This window comes from Stegastes partitus, unplaced genomic scaffold (genome assembly GCF_000690725.1).
Source record: "Stegastes partitus isolate 25-593 unplaced genomic scaffold, Stegastes_partitus-1.0.2 Scaffold1710, whole genome shotgun sequence".
NCBI lineage: Eukaryota > Metazoa > Chordata > Actinopteri > Pomacentridae > Stegastes > Stegastes partitus.
In genome coordinates this window covers 1-19,607 of record NW_007579441.1, presented here as the reverse complement: position 1 = coordinate 19,607, position 19,607 = coordinate 1, and the positions used below count along the sequence as shown (strand labels likewise).

The 19,607-nt window shown below is 41.6% G+C and overlaps 4 protein-coding genes and 1 non-coding gene across 5 annotated transcripts; 3 read left to right on the top strand and 2 right to left on the bottom strand.

The window, feature by feature from the left end:
• Window positions 1-3,224: 3,224 nt before the first annotated feature.
• Window positions 3,225-6,529, bottom strand: ccdc122 (coiled-coil domain containing 122). Its single transcript, XM_008301775.1, has 6 exons — window positions 6,502-6,529; window positions 6,059-6,174; window positions 4,679-5,077; window positions 4,452-4,568; window positions 3,736-3,809; window positions 3,225-3,439 (listed from the first exon to the last, which is right to left on the bottom strand). The coding sequence occupies exons 1-6, from the start codon at window positions 6,527-6,529 to the stop codon at window positions 3,367-3,369; spliced, it is 807 nt and encodes a 268-aa protein (XP_008299997.1). The 3' UTR covers window positions 3,225-3,366.
• Window positions 6,530-6,838: 309 nt separating this feature from the next.
• On the top strand, window positions 6,839-10,416 carry mtrf1 (mitochondrial translational release factor 1). Its single transcript, XM_008301769.1, has 9 exons — window positions 6,839-7,322; window positions 7,603-7,700; window positions 8,294-8,375; window positions 8,512-8,619; window positions 9,169-9,341; window positions 9,441-9,558; window positions 9,681-9,817; window positions 9,894-9,992; window positions 10,087-10,416. Exons 1-9 carry the CDS (start codon window positions 6,944-6,946, stop codon window positions 10,222-10,224), a joined length of 1,332 nt encoding a protein of 443 aa, XP_008299991.1. The 5' UTR covers window positions 6,839-6,943; the 3' UTR covers window positions 10,225-10,416.
• A 336-nt stretch (window positions 10,417-10,752) lies between these two features.
• wbp4 (WW domain binding protein 4) lies at window positions 10,753-14,571 on the bottom strand. The gene is made up of 10 exons (XM_008301768.1): window positions 14,459-14,571; window positions 14,221-14,293; window positions 14,070-14,132; window positions 13,013-13,139; window positions 12,718-12,912; window positions 12,546-12,616; window positions 12,368-12,443; window positions 11,993-12,234; window positions 11,660-11,892; window positions 10,753-11,510 (listed from the first exon to the last, which is right to left on the bottom strand). Coding segments are annotated over exons 1-10 (1,284 nt in total). The 5' UTR covers window positions 14,461-14,571; the 3' UTR covers window positions 10,753-11,308.
• A 789-nt stretch (window positions 14,572-15,360) lies between these two features.
• trnae-uuc (transfer RNA glutamic acid (anticodon UUC)) lies at window positions 15,361-15,432 on the top strand. The gene has a single exon. It is a non-coding gene; the product is annotated as a tRNA-Glu (tRNA).
• Window positions 15,433-15,767: 335 nt separating this feature from the next.
• On the top strand, window positions 15,768-19,543 carry LOC103372197 (glycerol kinase-like; the record flags this gene model as incomplete). The annotated part of the gene is made up of 7 exons (XM_008301774.1): window positions 15,768-15,978; window positions 17,599-17,672; window positions 17,833-17,939; window positions 18,031-18,108; window positions 18,982-19,061; window positions 19,208-19,345; window positions 19,434-19,543. Coding segments are annotated over exons 1-7 (680 nt in total), but the record flags the coding sequence as incomplete, so codon positions are not given.
• Between the last annotated feature and the right edge of the window lie 64 nt (window positions 19,544-19,607).

Genomic DNA, 19,607 nt, shown 5'->3' with positions numbered 1-19,607 from the left:
TAGTGAGGAAACTTTTCAGCACTTTGTGAGATCTGCTGATGAATAAACTGATACCACTCTCATGTCTAATGCGCAGCTGTTAGCTTGGATTAGATTGTAAACAGCCAGCCTTGCTCTGCTAAAAGATTAACAAAAGTCTACGCACCAGCACCTCTATTGCTCACTATTTAACGTGCTGTATCCTGTTGAGGTTTTGCCTCCAGTCTAATCATATTGAATGGAGAGATATTAGAGTCGTATCCTCTCAGGAAGACGATCCCACAGCGTTGTCACGCTTCCTTTTACAACAGCAGAGCAATACGTAAGACTAAGATGGCGATGTGCACATGCCAGACTCGTAGGGGTGACATTCATCTTTTATATACAGTCTATGAGAGCAGGAGGTTAACTCGCTAAATATGCTTACTGAGTTTAGTTTTCAGTTTATATACGCTTATTGTGCTTTGCTGAGAAAAGCAATCCGAGCACAATTTGTTAAAGGTGGAGCGACGGCAATAAATCTGTACGGAATGCGATCCGTCCAATAGTGGCGAGTGACGACACTTAAAAAAAGGCGTAAAGTTTTCATAAGCGGGGGATTAGCCTAAGACTTGTTTGAGAGCTAACGCGCCGGTATGCACCTGCACGCAAAAGATTAATTGTACCTGTAAGATAAAATCACTAAATGTGTCTCCTGGCGATGGGAAACCAGCCAACAGGAACAGGTGCGTGTATATACATTTTGGAATGTCCATTAGATGATGTCCACATCCAAACAACCACAAAAACACACTCTCACCGTGCATCAGATGTTTTTTTTTATCGCTACGTTTCAGCAGAGTCTGCCAAACTCTGCGGTAAATACACCTCGACTACAGTGGCAGGAGTCCAAGAATTTATTACACGCAGTCCAACACACAACTGTTTCCCCACCTCAATGCCGAACATACATGGGAGGAGGTGCAAACACGTCTTGTCTTCGATCCAACTGTTGCTGTTAAATGACATGCATGCTCACTTTAGACAAACGGCGGCTCTTCTTGCATTGAGCTTTCACTACCTGCTTTCTGTATCGGCCTGATTGTGTCGCAATGTTCATAAATACTGTAAGATGACAGAAACGGGCCTGGCCATTCTGCACAGAGCTTCCCAGTCGATGTCAAAGCATGCCAAGCATGTTTTGCTGGCACATTCCTCCATCGAAAGGCCAACACAAGGTGAACACACGGTCGAAGAGGTGTGTCTCGTAGGCAAAGGAGCCGCAAATTAATTTAATGATTTTAGCACAACACAGATTCAAGGGCTAGCTTTTGTCTCGACAAGAGGATGTTTTTGCAGGATGCTGAAGTAGTTGATGTAAAAATAGCCTTTAAGGGTGAATAAAGTCGACTGTTTTGTGTGTTTCGCTGGGAAAAAAGGCTCTCCAAAATGACTCACGTTCTTCAGTTTTAAGCTCCCACTGGCTGGTAAATCCCCAAACTCCTCTTCTATTAATCAGCCAAGTGTATTTTCAAGTGACAGTCGATGCCAACGTGTAGTAGACGAAATGCCAAAGATAGAGGGAAAAAAAAACAGCATGTGGTAGAAGGCTGGTGTTAAATTCATTCCCTAATTAGCTTGGCTTAATTAGCTTGGAGTGAGAGCATATGAATGGCATTTATTTGAAGAGTTTTTTTTACAAAGGAGCTTGCTGCGCTTCGTCGTGTAAAAGGCCCTTGTTATGTAACACAACGTGCTCGACAATGCATATAACTTGCATCACTGTGGTGGAAACAAACAACAGGCCGCGTTTCGTTATAACAGCAGCGAGCCACGATGGAACATTATATTCATCCACCATTATCATAATGGAGTTTATGATTATGCAACAAACTGAGAGGGAATCAAGGCTAGAAAAGAAATGTGTTTTCTTTTTAAAGGTCACTGCGAGTATACAGGCATGTGGCTCTACTGTACAGCGGTAATGAGGGGAATGTAAATTCACTGCAGCATTTTTCTATTTATACAGGCCTGTCCTTTCCGAGAGGATGTTTCGGGCACTTTGAGTCAAGGAGGCCCGAGGCTGAGCGGCGTCAACGGGACGGGCTGACGACACGCTAATGAGGTCAGTCAGACAGAGCAGCACGGGCTGGATGAAACTCTCTGAGCTCACCTTTAAAGAAACGGCCCACTAAACTACACTTTACAGCTGAATCCTTTCTTTTAGGTAATTAATCACACATTGTCCTTTACCTCCAGCACATTCACAGAGTTCCTGGGCGTAAATTAAGGCATCGTTTGTTTGCTTTTCTCACAAATAATCTAATAAATACTTTGTTGTTAATATCACACTGTTCCGTTTGTTATTTAGCGGCTGACTAATATGTAAGATTAAGCTTAAAACCCTCGATAATCTGCACAAAAAGACAAAAAAAGCACCCATGCAGTGATGTCTAATGCTTAGTTCTACACAGATATGACAATAATTTTGACCACAAATACTCAAGAATGAATCTGTGGGGTTGAAATGTTGTCCTGTTTTTGTAGAACAAGATTCACATTATAATCAGATTTGCTATAGTTTGGTCTTTATCCATAAAAATCCACGTTTACAGAATTTAGATGAATTTCTATGACTTTTTTCTGGCTGTATGTCTGTTTTATAAACGCTCCAACACTAAATAAAGCTGAAAAACATGCAATTTAAGGAAATACATTCGATATCGCACCATGTAGACTTTCCTCAGAGGCTGATGCTCTTCGCTCTGACGTGGAGTAATTTTTCTAAAAAGGCAGTTTCATCGTTTAATTAGTTCTGGGTTATGGCTGAAGTAGCACAGTCACGCCCTTGTTAGCCGACAGTGGGAATGTCACCTCGCGACCATCAAGCGACCCGGCGAAGCGGAAGCTGGAACAGCGCGTACCAAAACAACACCGACAGTTTGAGTGGACACTTGGCTTTTGTTTTTGCGCGGGACGCCGTTGCGGACGGACTGATTCACTGTCACCATCTGACCTAAAATCCCATCACACACCCTGCTGATGATGCTGCTGCCCCTGATCCAAATAAAGTGACGCACTCTTGCACGCTGTCCTGTTGTCAGAGGAAATCAAAACGGTTGTGACAAGAGACAAATATCTTTATACTTGTGGTTTCTTTCTTGACCAAACTTGTACATTTCAAGGAACATATTCATCATAATCATTATAATCTGGTGTCAAACTGCTGTCTAAAAGATGAAGTCAGACATTTAGTGGAGACTGCTGCCCCCAGCTGTTGAACTCCAGTAACAACAACAACCTTTCCTTCAGCTGACACGCACACACAGGCTCAGATTTATGCCAAACACAGAACAACTGACCCAAATTCAAAGAGCCTGAATGTACAGTGTACTGACCACTGACCGCTCAGTTGTGTGATGACAGCCTCTTGAGCTCAGCCAGTTGCCTCTTCATGTGGTACACGTCATCAGACATTTGCCTAATTAAAGCAGACACAGGCATCCAAATAACATCCTATTAAATTAGCATAAACAAAAAAAGACACTCTGAAAAGTGTTGGTGATATTACTGATAAACTGCCTGGATTGCAGTAAACAATTGGCGTGTCATTTTTATTAAATTAGACATATTTATCTATTTCTTTTTTCCTGTATTTTAAAGCTCAAGCATCATTTTGCCACAAAGAGCAAACTTCTTTGTGTATTTGTGCATAACTATCATATGATGTCAGTTTTTGTGGGGGGTTTTTTCTGGCGTATTTGCATTTAGTTTTACCTGTGGGCAGCCTGGGCCCTGCTTAGCTGGCAGCGGAGGCGCTTGACGATGGCTTCATAGCGTCTGTTCTGGATCTGAACAAGGGAAACACACAAAAGAATTTATGCTAATTGGGTTTTTTGTAGGTTAAAACACCGTGAAAGTAATTTCTAACCAGGTAATTTAGTGTTTTTAATGAAAAACATATTTATATTTAGACATTTGAAAATGTCAAGGTGTCTCGTTGGTTGGCATTGTTGCCTCGCAGCATAAAGGTTGGCGGTTCGCGTCCCGGTGAGGACACCTGGGATCTTTCTGCAGGGAGTCACTGTTTTCTCCGTGCAGCGTGGGATCTCTCCGGGTTCTCTGGCTTCCTCCCACAAGATCCAGAAACATGTTGAGGTTAATTGGTGATTCTAAATTGTCCGTAGGTGTGAATGTGAGTGTGCTTGGTTGTCTGTCTCTAAGTGTAGCCCTGTGATAGACTGGTGACCTGTCCAGGTGAACCTGCCTTCACCCTGAATCAGCTGGGATAGACTCCAGCCCCCCATGACCCTAGTGAGGATTAAGCAGTGTATAGATAATGGATGGATGGATGGATTTGAAAATGCTCTCATGCACCTTGGAAGTCTTTTCCACAGTTTTTTATGGTTGTACTTAAATCTGCACATGAACTGAATGTCTGCTGTAGTTCTCGCATAAATGGTCAATAAATGCACAGCTCCTCTTTGCAGTACCTCTATCTCTTTCCTTATCTGGCCATGAAGCTCAGTCTCTTTTTGCAGTTGCTCCCTCCTCTCCGCTATCGTCGTCCTCCTCATAGAGATCTCCTTCTTTAGAGCATTAATCTCACTCTGCAGAAAATGTATAAAAACAGTGATTGATGCTGGAGGTGTCGAAGGAACCAACAAAACAATAAAGAAGCAAAACATTTAGGAAAACAATGGATGTGTTGTGCTTCCACCTTTGCCATCTGTACAGTGTTTCCATTTGGATTCTCTAAATCTTCCTTCAGCTCCTCTTTCTTTTGTGTCAACATCCGGACCAATGCTTTCTTCTCCTCCAGCTCTTTGTGGGCCTCTGTTTGGCTCGCTGCATACAAAACAGCAGCTCTGTGACCCTCCATCTTGTTTCGGTAAGCGCTGAACTGGGCCAGTGCCGTGCGAGCCACCTCCTCCTCCTCTCGAATAAACATCTGAAGGTCAGCGTTTCCCTTGCTGATGGATGTACAGCGATCGTGCAGGACTTTTGTCTGCCTCTCCAGCTGCTCCAGCTCCCCCTCCAACATCAGGAATTCCCTCACTTTAGATCTCAGCTCCTGCTCTGCCACCTCAGCTTTCTCCTCAACAGCTGACAGTGTCGCCTGGAAAAGGAGGCATAACATGTTAAAACCAAAGCATCCAAGCTGGACGTGCAAAGGCCTTTAATAAATAAGCTATCAGATTATAAGCACTCACAGCTCTGCAAAATTTGAAATCAAAATCAGTGTTTTTCCGAACAGCGATTACAGCATTGATTGCGTTGAATTGCTGAATCAGTATTGTACTGACTGACCTATTGTCAGAAAATTAGTCTGCACTGTAAAAAAAGAAGAAGAAGAAAGAAACTGTGCTATATCAGCAGCTGTGGCGCCAAAAAAAGAAGAAAAATCTGTAACTAAAAAATGAAGTATTTGTGAAATCACAATAAACTTTTTCAATATTTTAAATCTAATATTTTAATGGCCTTTTGCTTTTCAAAGCGGAAATTGAAAGGTTACTCACAGCTATTCCATGTTATTTAACATTGTGCATGTAAAAGCACAGTCTGTCACTTTATTGATATTTTTGTGTCTTTAAAAAATATGGGGGGAAAATTTGTAAAATAAAAAGGAAAAATTCAGTAAAATTACAGATTTTTTTAATGTTAGATTTACATATCAACAATAAAACCACTAAACTTTCTGTAACTACAATAGAAATCTCAATGTGGGGCACAACATATTTCTCAAAACAAACTTTTTTTAATGGTGGAAACAACAAAATATAAACACGTAATGTAATTTTGGGACTACAGTATTTTTTTTACAAAAAAAAATACTCCTGCATATTTGATGTGTTTCAGACTCCCAAGACTGTGAAACACTTTTTTTTCTTCCACTTATGATCAGTACACTAATTTCTAAAAAGTACCACAACAGTATTGGCTGTAGATGAAATTACCACTTTGATTCTACAGCTTCTACTGCTGTCAGTACCACTAGTAATAACTCCTTATATATTAAAAAGCTAGAAAGTGTTTCATGTGCATAATGGAGAGAATAATTAGGTGTTATGTTGTGCTGTTAGGAGGGTTAATGATGAACCTGCAGAGCGCTGAGCGTCCTCTGTTTGTCTCTCAGGGCCTCCGACTGAGCGTAGCCCTGTTGACTGACGTCCTCCACTGCTTTGGTCAATGAACACCCAGGTTGTTCCTGAAACCCTGACAAATTGTTAATAAAAGGCCTTCTGTCAAACCAACTCACTGTTAATGTAGTTAGAAATTACATCTTCATTTATACAATGGGGGCCAAGAAATTAGAGCTCAGCTGTAAACTTTGAACTCATAAAAAGTTTAAACATGGAGCTAATTGAGCTACAGCTACAGCTAAACTAGCACACTGGATAACTTCCGAATACATTCATGTTTTTATAGTTAAATATACATTATGGTTCTTTTTAGGGAAAAAAACTTAAAGAGCAAATGTACATATATAATTTAAATAATATTAAAGACATTTAACTATGTAATTAGCTTATTTAATCTCACCTTCTTCACTGGCTTTCAAATCTGACATGTTGACCTCAGTTAGCTACTTCCGCTAGCGCTAGCAGCTAGTAGTCATTCAGCTAACACTTGTTAGCTAACACTCGCGTAAGTGTCAATTTTAGAACCACTTAATGTGGTAACTAGTGCGATATTAAGTAAATATAAAAAAATACCGTACAATTATTTTTTTTTAAATCGTATTTCAGTAACTAAGCCTATGAAAGGCGACAGAAAATGCTTTATTTTATTCCCCAGTTCACACGCAGCTAACCGCCGACATATAAAACTACATTTCCCAGAGTTCACTTCTTCCTCACCTCGTTTCCCAGGTTACATCTGGTCTCTTACAGCTAGCTACAGTAGCAATGTCCTCCTTGTTAACACGTGAATAGCACGTATAAATAGTGTTTTATGTCACTCGTTGCTAATTAAATAGAGTCAAATGCTCGTCAGTCGCCGTCTCCGGCTGTGCTCTTTGTGTTGCCGTGTAGTTTACAGCGGCGGAGGAGGAATTAGAGCATGGAGGACACTGAGATATGCTAACATGACAGAGGTGCAGCACTGGGGTACAGTAGCCTCGACACGCTTCTCTCACAGTGGTTTGGGGGAGTTGTACAAAAACGAGTGTGTTCAGAGGTATCTTGAGCAGCTCATGGAGGAGTATAGAGACCTGAGCAAGAAGTTACAGCATGCTCACTTCAGCGAGTCAGACAGGAAAGTCCTCATTAAGAAACACACAGAGCTGCTGCCTCTGGCTAATGTGTCTGGGAGTATTGAACAAGCCCTGAAAGACCTCGAGGAAGTTCGTTCGCTTGTGCATAGTGAGTGTTTTCTTTTTTGGGGGGGCAGTAATGTTTGTCAAAATAGAGAAACAGAAGTCATAAATAAATGTAATAACTGATTGAAGGTCACATTCAGGCCACAGGGACCTTGATGTGTTTCTTAGGTTGCCTAGAAGTCTGACAAACTACTAATTTATAGTACAACATGATCATAGTCTGTCTTACTAATCACACTTAGTGTCCATGTTGATCTGTTTTTAGTGTGTCATGCAGATGTAAATATGCAAACACCACGTCCTGCTTTCCCCGCTGACTACAGGTTCAGCTGGCACCAAAGATGAAGACAAACAGCTGACCCAGCTGTTGAAAGAGGAGGAAGCACAGATCTCCAGCAAGATTTTGGCCTTAAGACAAGATGTAAGCATGATGAAATATACGAGGTGTGTCAGAAAAGTTCCAGGAGTGGTGTCACAAAAGATGTATTTCAAATCCAAACTACAAGTTTCCCCCTTCGAAGTTATCCCCCTGGAGTCTAACCCACTTCCCCAGCCTTCTCTGCCTTCACGCCGCCATGCACTCCTGGAAGGATTTTTCCGGGATCCTCCTCAGCTCTGTCGTCACAGCCATCCTGATGTCGTCTTCAAAACGGGTCCCCTTGATGACCCCCTTGAGCTTGGGGAAGAGGAAACAATCCCACGGAGTCAGGTGGGGTGAGCAGGGAGGTTGCTCCAGCATGGAGATCTTCTTCTCAGCCAGGAACTGTCGGATGCTCAGGGCATTGTGAGCTTACGCGTTGTCATGGTGGAGCAGCCACCACTTGTCCTGCCACAACACTGAACGAAGCAAACGCTGCAGGATCTCTTCATAGACGTGCTGGTTGATCGTCTGAAGGGGAAAACTCCTAGTTTGTAGTTTGAAATACATCTTTTGTGACACCAGTCCTGGAGCTTCTCTGACTGAAGCCTGTTACTGGTCATTGTGTGTTAATAAAGTGTCTCCTTTCTCTGCAGATGATCAGAGCTCTTGTGCCCACTGACCCTCTTGACTCCAGTAATGTTCTGCTGGAGGTCGTATCAGGACGAACAACGGGAGGTGGGAAGGAAAGCAAACACATTTTTGTAATTTCAGACAGGATAGTACTTTAAATATGTGATACTGAGCTGCTGCATCAACAACAACGTGCAGTATGTTTTCCTACACTTCTTAACATCTGTTTGTGTGGTTTCAGGTGACATCTGTCAGCAGTTCGCCAGAGAAATGTTCGACATGTACCAGGGTTTTGCCGATTACAAGAACTGGGACTTTAAAGTTTTCAACTACACACCTGCAGACTATGGTGAGTCACATTTTTGTCTGTATTTCTGCGTCATTGTGCTTTTAGGTTCAGTGCACATCAAAAACGTATTTTCAAAGCTTTCCTTTCCTCTTTGGTGGCACATAAGAGAGATATAGCGCAACTATATTCGTACAAGTGACAGTTATTGTCACAGTCTCTACAATTTCTTATATAATTAGTAGCAGACATCCTAAATAATACATAACTGAATTTATATACTAATGATGTTGAGATAACTGAAATAGTTTGTTAATATGTTGGACATGTCAGAAATGCATTTGTTGATACCTGAAATGGGGAATGACATTTTCTTTTTCAGTATGTAGAAATTCAGTCTACATGTGAAGATACGGATTGTAACTTGCCAAACTTGCTTTAAAGATATTTAAAATTAGCATACAAATGTCACTTCTACCACCAGAAAGTAAAAGATTGTGGTGTACTGCTGACTGTTGGACAAATTGGGCTAATTAAGATTTCCTTGAACCTTGAAGAAATGGTAAAAGCGCTTGCAGTATTTGAAGCAGCAGTATGAATTGTGTCTCTCAGGTGGTTTGCACCATGCAGCTGTAAGAATAGCCGGTGAGAATGTGTACAGACACATGAAGCATGAAGGAGGAACACACCGGGTGCAAAGGATCCCTGAGGTCGGCCTCTCCTCCAGGATGCAGCGGATCCACACAGGAACCATGACGGTCATCATCCTACCTCAGCCAGTGGAGGTAACCTCTGCTCTCGTCTCTGCTTTTTCATCAGTACCTCGGATTAAGTGGCTTAAAACGTATGTCTCAATGTTTGCGTTGTGTGTTTTGTGTTCTTAGTTCGACGTCCACATTGACCCAAAGGATCTTCGCATCGACACGTTCAGATCTCGAGGCGCTGGAGGCCAAAGCGTCAACACAACAGACAGTGCAGTGCGGATAGTTCATCTTCCTACAGGTAGAGTTTTTTTAGTTTCTCCAGGTTTTGAGGATTTTGGAGCATGTAGAAACACTCCAGTTCTCATGTCAAACAAACATCAGTCCTTGCTGCTATCTGTTTTCATCTCTTCCTCCTGACAGGTGTAACTGCTGAGTGTCAGCAGACTCGCTCGCAGCTGAAAAACAGAGACACCGCCATGCAAGTGCTGAGGGCCAGGCTGTACCAGAGCGTTATGGGTAAAGAGGTCGAGCAGAGAGATAAAGCACGAAGGCAGCAGGTGAGCAAACCAGGAAAATGTGCACGATAGATGTCAGTCCTTTGTAGCGGCGTCTTCATTACGTTTCTTAATACAGGTGGGCACACGCTCTCAGTCGGACAGGATTCGTACCTACAACTTCAGCCAGGATCGCGTCACAGATCACCGCACTGGTTACACAACTAGAGATATAAAGGTTAGACATAAAGGAAGTGTTTCTCCAAATTATGCATGAATCATAAGAAACCGCTTTGTCATGAGTTGTAATCACACGTTGTGGTTGTGTTTAGGAGTTCATGAGAGGAGGAGAAGCTCTGGACGACCTGATCTGTGACGTACATGAACACACGGAGAGGGAGGCTCTGATGGAGGTGGCGGAGAGCAGCGTCATCCTGAAACAACCAGATTCTGGACACTCTGCAGAGTAACAGCCACCGCGACTTACCAAACACACAGTACGTTATTTGGTGGATGGATTTCTCAACATCACTGGGGCTGCATATCGGGACATTTTAACATTAATGATTGTTCATTGGCCATGTTGTAACTGAAGCGATGTAAGACAACTTGGAGAGCATATTTAAGAGGTTTTTATTTTTGTAATAAAACTTAACTTATAACTTTTGTGTCATTATAATTCTCTATTTAAAACTTTAGCCGCACACTATTGCAGTAAAGTACTGTAAAGCTGACTGTTAAATATCAATAGATGCCAGCGCTATTTATTGTCTGCAAGTATCCCCCGTGGTTCTTTGCCAATCAGGGTGCGGTGAACCACCTATCAGCTTCATGCACACACTCGCCAATAGCAATCCACACCCTGCATGTGTGTGCCAGCTGACCAACAAACTCCAATATTTCTCTGCAGTCATTTCAGGTCGTTATAAATTAATGTTTTCTTCCCCATAGTTGAGTGAACCTGAACCTGTGTTTCCAAAATAATATTTCAGACAAAATTGCATTTTCAGTATCAGGACAATAATCATTTATTCTCATCACATTTTCTCGTCTTTTTAATCATTTCTATCCACACTGCTTCACAAAAGTCTACTTTAGCTGGCAAATACTGCAACGCTGTTTCCACAAGAATGCCTCACTAGCTTTTACACTGGTAAAAAAAATAGATATGGAGTTACAAAAACGTACTTGAATTGCTTTGTATAGTTACACCAGACTACAGGAAGAAATGTCTTCATATTAACAAAGTTATGACAATGGGACACTGAGATAATATCCAATTCTGTAAGTGTTACACACTGTCATGACACAAATCAGTACAAAAAAGAACACCAAGTGTGTCCAGTGGTCGATTTTTTTTTTTTAGGGTTTGATTGTTTTGTTTTGTTTTTTTTAAAGAAACATTGGTTTTAAAGTTTCTCACCAATTGGTCATAAAAATGTTTCTACATGTGCATCTTCAGAGATCAAAGTGGTGCATCAAAAAGTCCAAATGTTTCTTGCGTTGAAGTCTCATCCTGCTGCATTCTGGCTTTGAGGTGTTCGTGTGCTGCGGTCAGTCGTCATTGTCTCTCTGTCGGAGGCTCCTGGATTTGCCGTTCTGCGTCTTGTTTTTCCTGAATGAAGCAGGTCCGCCTTCCTCTCCCAGCGAGGTGATGACACGTTCCTTGAACTTCGGCTTCGGCTCCGGTGGCAGCTCGGCTGGAGCGCTGGCTGTGGTTCCCTCCACCTGGGGCAACTGTAGGTCCACTTTTGCACTGAAGGGGGAAAAAAGAGACTTTTTAATAGCTTCTAGCACCTGTATCTAGTCTTTGATGGATTCTGTCGGCTGCACCTCATCACGATCTCAGTATGCATTCAATGCCTAAATATATTGGAACTCTTCACCTATAGATGGAACACTTACTATGGATCCTCCTCTTCCTGGATCTTTTCCCAAACCCCATATGGATTTGCAGTTTTGGGCCTTTTGGCTTGTACCACCCGTTGTGTCACCGGTTCCTCTGTCTTCTCAGGTTCAGCTGTTGAGCTTTGAGCCTCTTCCTCTTTCTTTGCCTCTTTATCTTCCTCTTTAGGAGCATCATCACTGGCTTTGTCTTCTCCCTCTTTTTCTGAAGGCTCTGCCTCTGCTTTCCTTTTCTGAAAACAAACAAAAAAAGGACAGCAGCTGTCATGTCTGCATTAATTTTATTTTATTTACACAATCATCTTTCTCATTCAGTGCCCAGACTCCTCTTACCCTGAAGCTGATCTTTGGGACTTTGGGCTGCTGGCTGGCTTGTTCAGGAACTTCAGCCTCCTGAGATGCTGATGCCCCGTTGGAGCTCTCCTCTTCTCCTGAGAGAGGCTCTGGCTGAGGGTTTGAAGGCTCCTCCTGACTCCCCTCTTGACTCTCTGCCTGGCTCTCTGCCTCTATGATGGGCCCAGAGCTGGTTCCAGGTGGCTCAAGAGGATAGTCTGATGGCTTCTCCCAGCTGGACTCTAAGAGGTGAGAAATAATGACCGTGTTTACCAGGGGTTATCTCCATACAGAATGGGAAACAGAATCCAGAACAGTTTAAATCATTTCAGGGGTAGTTAGAATGAAACTGAGTTGCATAAAAACATACTCTACCTCCAGTTTCTGTGTTGTAGTAATATGTAAAACCCTCAGGACTGACAGCCTCCATCCAAGCACAGCCTGATGAACTCTAAAAGCAAACGCAGCATTAACATATCAATGCACACAACAGAGCATCATATCTAGTTGAAAAGAAGTTGAATATGAAAACTGAAAATGTGTAGAAACTGACCTCAGGCTGTTCAGACTGTACAGAGGCTGAACTCTGTCCCTGGAAACCCGCTGGTGCTTCCCATTGAGATTCTGTTGGTAGAATACATAGACAATGTAACACCAGAACTATGGATATCAAATATTGTAAACTATGCTGGTCAAAGAGGAGGTGTGACTTCAGGTTTCCTCACCTCCAGTTACTGTGTTGTAGTAATACGTGTGTCCATCATCTGAAAGGCCTTCAACCCAAACCTCCATTTCTGTTTGCTGTCTCGCCTTCTTGTGCGCTTTTGCTTCTTTCTTTTGTTGTTTCTTGGACTGTGGTTTCACCTGCGGTTTCGGCTGAGGTTTTGGCTGAGGTGTTGCTTGGACTGGAGAACTTGATCCTTACACAAATATACTTGAATTAAATATACTCAAAGAGCAGAATCTCCCTCTGTGCAACTCCAGGTTACAGACTATATTAGCAAACGGTCCAACAAATACCTTCGGATTCTCTTTCCATCCTTTTCAAATCTTCCTCATATGCCTTCAGCGCAGCTTCCTCCATCGCTGCAAACTGTTTTGACATACGTTCCTCCTGCTTTGCCTTTTCAATGCTTTTCTTTTTAATCTGCAGAAAGAAAGATAGGGGGAGATGAGTGGCAGCGGCAAGTAGCCAATAAGAACGCAGCTCTACAGTCAGTGGGACCTTATCTCTGTCAACAGTCCTGAGAACGGTGCCAAGGCTGGTGTGTTTTTTTTTGTTTTTTTTAAGCTGTTAGTATTCATTTTGTGTGTGTGTGTGTGTCACTGACAACCTTTATTAATGTGCAAGTATAATCTGCATCTTGAAAACTGTGTGTTTTCAAGAGAGAAGCAGACAGAGGACCTGATGGCTGTTCTATGAAGCAAGTTTGACAAAGCCAGGCTTTCTTGATGTTAGCTGGCTTGACAAAACCTAAAACCCCAATCAAATATGTTTGTTATCAACTTTCGTTTTGAACCATCAGACTCGTGACTGTTCTGCTGCACAAACTTAACTGATGTTGAATATGGTCAGAAAAAGAGTTGGCAAAGGGATGAGCTTTCTTCAAGCCCATTTACATCTCAAACATAAGTTACCATAAAGATCTAGACAAATTAAAGGAGAGCCTTTAATTAGCTAAATTAGAGCCAAATTAAAGGAGAGTATAGGGCTTAATCGAATTCACAGAAAATAGGGAGCACATTTACACTGCAGGCTTTGTTGCTCATTTATTGAGATAAGACAGAACATTATCAATCCCTAAATATTTTTTTGTGCTAGATATACTTAAGAAAAAATACAGAAACACGACACTAACAGCAGTGGCTGACAGAATAGTGATAAGACATAAGTATGCTGAATTAGTGAAAACAAAAATAAGCCAAAATAAAACTAGAACAGAAAAGTAAGTGATTGGCAAAAATCCTTAAAACAGAAATATTGATCATTTTAATGAAATAATGCACTCCAGATAGGTGTTGTAACCTCCTCCCCGCTCAAACACAGAAAAATAAATAATTAAATAAATGTCAATACCTCTGTAATTTTGGCAGCCACATTTTCTTTGTGGTTCTTCCCTCTTTCGTGGAACTCAATGCTCTGCAGAGCAAAACAAACATGAGCTACATGAGCATAACGTGTGGACACTGTCCTCACCAACATGAACTGCGTTTTCTGGTCCACTTACAGGCTTATTGTCTGCAATCCAGCACTTGCAGTACTGGCAGAATTTCCTTGGTTGTGACTTCCAGTAGTCAGCCCTGAAAACGCACAAAACCGTTAGCAGGGAACAAAACATGAATGACTGCTTTAGCCTGGACAGCTAACGTGGCTAAATGGCTGGATTTTTGCTTAGAGCTCAATAATTAGCTGACTGTATTATATATCGCATAGATAAAAACCTCCAAGTGTAGCTCATTACTTACATTTTCAGTCGATGTGGTCAAAACACAAGAAAGAATTCAAAATGAACCAAATGTGAAGACAACCGCTTCCCACATTTCAAGAATGACAACACTGTCCGTTGTTGATTGCGTCATCAACAGTCGCCGTGAAAACGAGCCTTCAAGCTGAAAACACAAGCTAGAAAAAACACTGAAAACAAATAATTTAAAAACCGTTTAAAAATCTATCTATCTAACAAGCTACATGGTCGCCAAGACCTGCGGTTTTCTTTATAAAGTCGAGCAAAATCTCTTGGATGTTTTATTTATTTATTTATTTTTATGTTTTATTGCCACCTACTGAAGACACACAGGACAGAAACCTGGATCCTCGGGGACCACAGGCAGGGAAAACCTCATAATAGGTTGTTTTTTTTGTGGCTCTGTAAAAGTGGGAAATGTTGCTTTAAATATACTAAAATCAACCGTCACTCAGGGCAAAACATGGTACATGATATAAAGTTAGTATCATAAATGGAAGACAATAGTGACAGATATATGTAAGTTTGTCATTAAGGGCTGAATAAAACAGCCCAGATGTTAAACTGAATTATGGCCCACATTGATGCTCAGTTTCTTTAGTGTATGCTTGTAAATGTGTGTGAGGTTTTGTATGTAAGTGTTGATCCCCACATATCTTACAATTTTGACTCTGGAATACAATCCAGCCTCATGATTGGTTTGTAATTTGATTTAAGCATAATCAGGTGAAATAATAAAGATACTCAAAGTAGGTGTTTGCACAGACGCTACATACAAAACAAACCGCTTACATAATGAAGTTTGTAATTATGTTTTGTCCTGTAACTCCACCCTCTGAGTTGAAGATACCTCGTAGTGTTATAAATGATATGACGGCTTATTTTTTCTGTCTTCGTACAGTGTCCCATATGGTCTAGCGGTTAGGATTCCTGGTTTTCACCCAGGCGGCCCGGGTTCGACTCCCGGTATGGGAACTTCTCCTTTTCTTCCTTGCAGTTGAATTCTCTTTGATTTATAGATTGTATGGTTAACAGTCGATTGTATATTACAAACCACAGGTAAACTCTCTTTTTATTTTAAGTGAAAACTTTGCAATTACAGTAATCACAGCGTGTTAGCATTGCATGAAAAAAACCCTAGCAAATATTTAAAACGTCTCTGAAAGTGACGAATAAAGGAAAATAAATAAGGTCAAGTTAACCAGAAAACAGCTTAATTCCAGTTTGGAATTAGAATTTGTGCCGATATCTGCGTTGCTGTCGCAACGGTACAGGTGGTTGCGTCATCACTAAAGGCCCGGACGAGCGTTACGTGTGAAAGCCGCGACCGAGCGACCGACCGCCCGTCTTTGGCTGAGCCTGAGCCGCTTTGCCGGTGCTGCTAATCGGTTTCTTGCCCAGTTCCGTGCCTAAGCTCCGGAGCTGCCCATGAACGGCACCATGGCCGCGTCCTCACACCGGATAATGCTGGGGCCGCTGGTTGCTGCCATCGACCAGGGGACGAGCTCCACCAGGTTCTTGGTAAGACGAACGGGAGTAACCCCAGGACGAGCCGGCTGGGTTATATTTAATATCTGCAGCTGATAGTGTCCTTGGGTGGACACGCCAGCTTCTGTCGTTTCAACTAAACCTGCAAATGGTGACAGTGACGGTTTAAAACAAATATTTGGAGTCCTTTTTTCTGCTCAATTAGTCATGTTGCTGCTTTGAAAAGCTGTCAGTTCATAGTTCCCATTCATGCTGACTTTAGGTCATCCTAATAAGCCTTAAAGAGGATGGACAGAAGGTGGTCGCCCTCTGGCTGAAGCTTTTAACAGCTAAGGAGACAAATACTTTTGTCTCTTCACTCATTTTTCTTCTGAAATAGCTATGATGTGATATTAGGTTTAACAGCACCACTAAAATCTGGAGTTTGATAGAAATAGTCTGTTTACATTTTGTCAGAATAGTTTCTCTTTGAAATTGTGAAAAAAAGATATAGAAATGTTATTGATTTACCAGAAAAAAAAGCATAAATGAAATTATCTTTTTTTTTTTTTTTTTTTTACTGAGTCCATAGAAAATGAGCCTGTACCAGCCAGGCATTGTTTTCATTGTTCATTAATCTTTTCTATATTAATCTATGAGTTGTTTGGTCTATAAAATGTTAGAAAATGCTGACAAATGTTCGTCAGGGTTTCCCAAAGCCTAATATGACAAATGTTTAGTTTATGACCCAAATATATTCATTTAACTGTCATAAAGGAGTCAAAGAAACGAGAAAATACTCAACAAACTACTTTAAAATGATTTATCAATTTATTATTTGGCAACTGTTCACTTAATCAATTAATTGTTGAACTTCTCCTGGTGAATCCAGGTTTTAATTTGATTTTTACATTTAAAAATTGTATGAGATTTCTAACAGATGTGGAGTGGTCAGACAGCTCTCTAACTCAATTCTTTCTCCTGGATGATTGAATTTATTTTTTGGCTTTGGTTGATAGAAAAAACTGCCCTACTCGTGAGTTTTTGTTCTTGAGCTTTAGACGTAAATATGCGGTTAAATTGTTGAAGATTTGCAGCTCAGTGTCTCATTAATTGGACTTTGTAATGTTTCGGCACCATCTGTGGCTTCTCATTTCGGCTGAATGCCACATGACATGTGCGGAGGTATTCTGGACGGTGATAATTGTCCTGTGAAAAGCTTTGCATAGTTTGACTGCTGCTGTGCGCGATCGTTTGTTGCCTTGCTGCCTCTAACAGTGTTGGTGTTTCGTCTCCTCTCCAGTGCTTTATTTTTCAGTAAATAATTCTTGCAGGTGTGTCTGAAGATGCACCAGATAAAACACGCTTTCCCTCACAGCTTTATATCATGGCTTGTTATGACAAGAGTCAAAACTACTGTTGAATCTTTTTGTGTGAAGGAAAACCGCCTTGAGTCTTGAAAAGCAGGTTTAGGATATAAAGGATGTCAGTTTGAATGTCACAACTGCAGGGAAAATGTAAAGAGGAAATTGGAATCAGGAGGAAAGCAGGAAAGGAGGCCTCAAGCTTTACCATGACTGTACACCCTGTTAGCGCTTCCTCTGCACATGAATACTAATGTCATGTGGAGCTGGCTGAAGCTATGTTCTCTTGTGCTGTTTTCTCTCTTTCAAGGTGTTCAATTCAAAAACAGCAGAGCTCCTCAGCCACCATCAAGTGGAAATCAAACAGAGCTTCCCCAAAGAAGGGTAAGCAGAAAACACTGAATGTCATAAAATCTTTTTTTCACAGCATGACTCACCGCTCCGCTCTGCAGAGTAATTATAAGGTGTGTCCTGCCGGATGCTTCATAAAAGATGCACTCACAGTTCAGAAATGTGTGATTATTTTTTTTGTTTTGGTTTTCAGATGGGTCGAGGAAGATCCCAACGAAATCCTGCAGTCGGTATACGAGTGTATGGAGCGGACGTGTGAAAAACTGACACAGCTCAACATCGACATCTCAAACATTAAAGGTATTCATGCACAGGGGCCACTGTTAACGCTGAGCACCATTTCCACAGTATGATGAGTGACCTTTGTGAAATGTTGCTTGAATTTGTGCAGCTATCGGAGTGACCAACCAACGAGAGACCACGCTGGTTTGGGACAAAGAGACCGGGGAGCCCCTCTACAATGCAATCGGTAAAGTTCTACCAGCTGGAGTCATTGCTTCATTTGCATTTATTCTGGCACAAAGAAAAACCTCTTTCAGACTCCTTTCCATTAAACGGGCGACACCTGAACCTGTCGGCTTCACATGTGAATGAGCTGCCCTTAGGAATGGATTTACAGACACACACAAGAACACCACGTACTTTGAGTTGTGTGAAGTAATTTGGCGAAGGCTTTTTCCGAATGGTGGCACCGTTAGAGCACAAAAGACATAATTCATGTGCCGAAACCACTAAACATGTTTTTTTGCTCAACAATTTTACATCTACAACAAACTGAAATGTCCATAAATTCAATAAATACTGCAATAAAGCCAGAACAGGTCGGATTAATGGGACTCACTCATGATTGTAATCTTGGTTTTAACTAAAGACGACTGCTGAAGCTAATTTTTTTGCTTCTAGCTGTTTGTAGGAGGCTTTTTTTTTGAGTTTATTAAATACCTGCAGCATCAAACATCATACGAGAGGCTTCAAAGCTGCATTTATGTACATGGTTGTTGGATTTGTGTGATTTTTCATGACTTTAGAGAGGTTGGTATCCAGATTAGCGATCCTGAATACTGGCTCTGAGCCTTAATATTTATTGTTGTGAGGTATAAGTTGTATTTTATGTCGTTTTTTGGACGCTTCTGCTCTTTAGAATTAAAATTGCTCATCATTAGTAACGCTGTAGGGTCTTAATTTCAATATATTAAGCTTGTTAGGTTTATTTATATCTGATTTCTGTTCCTATGAATCACTTTGTTGCACCGGAGTTACTTTACATGTGCTTTAAAAACAGTAGTGATTTGTTTCGATGTGATTTTTGGTGCCATATAATAACTGCAGTATGTTTATTCAGTGTGGCTGGACCTGCGAACTCAATCAACAGTTGAAAGTCTTATTAACAAAACTCCAGGAAGGAACAAGAACCACTTGAAGGTGAGCTCTATTTCTGTTCCCTCGCCTTTGTTTCGTTTTGCTTTTTAGTTCCTGTTCTTCAGGTCGAGTTCAGGTTTCAGTTTCAGGTAGAATGGTTCAGAGGTGGTTTAGGACTTTTCCTGATTTCTGTCATTGTCGTCCTGCAGCATAAAACCGGGCTCCCCATCAGCACTTACTTCAGCGCCGTCAAACTTCGCTGGCTGATGGACAACGTGAAAGAGGTCCACGAAGCCGTCGTGTCTCACCGCGCCATGTTCGGCACCGTCGACTCCTGGCTCATCTGGGTAATCCCGCCTCTACAGATCCCAAGTGAAGCTAATCGTATATGTAGGGATGGTTAGAATCTGACTTCTTGTGTTTATTTGATGACAGTGTTTGACAGGAGGCAAGTCAGGCGGAGTCCACTGCACTGACGTGACCAACGCCAGCAGGACCATGCTGTTTAATATTCACACCATGGACTGGGACCCAGAACTCTGCAAGTACGACAGCTGCTTTGAAAAATGTCATAAACCAGCAGTTCTCCACCTTTCTGCTGCCAGTGAA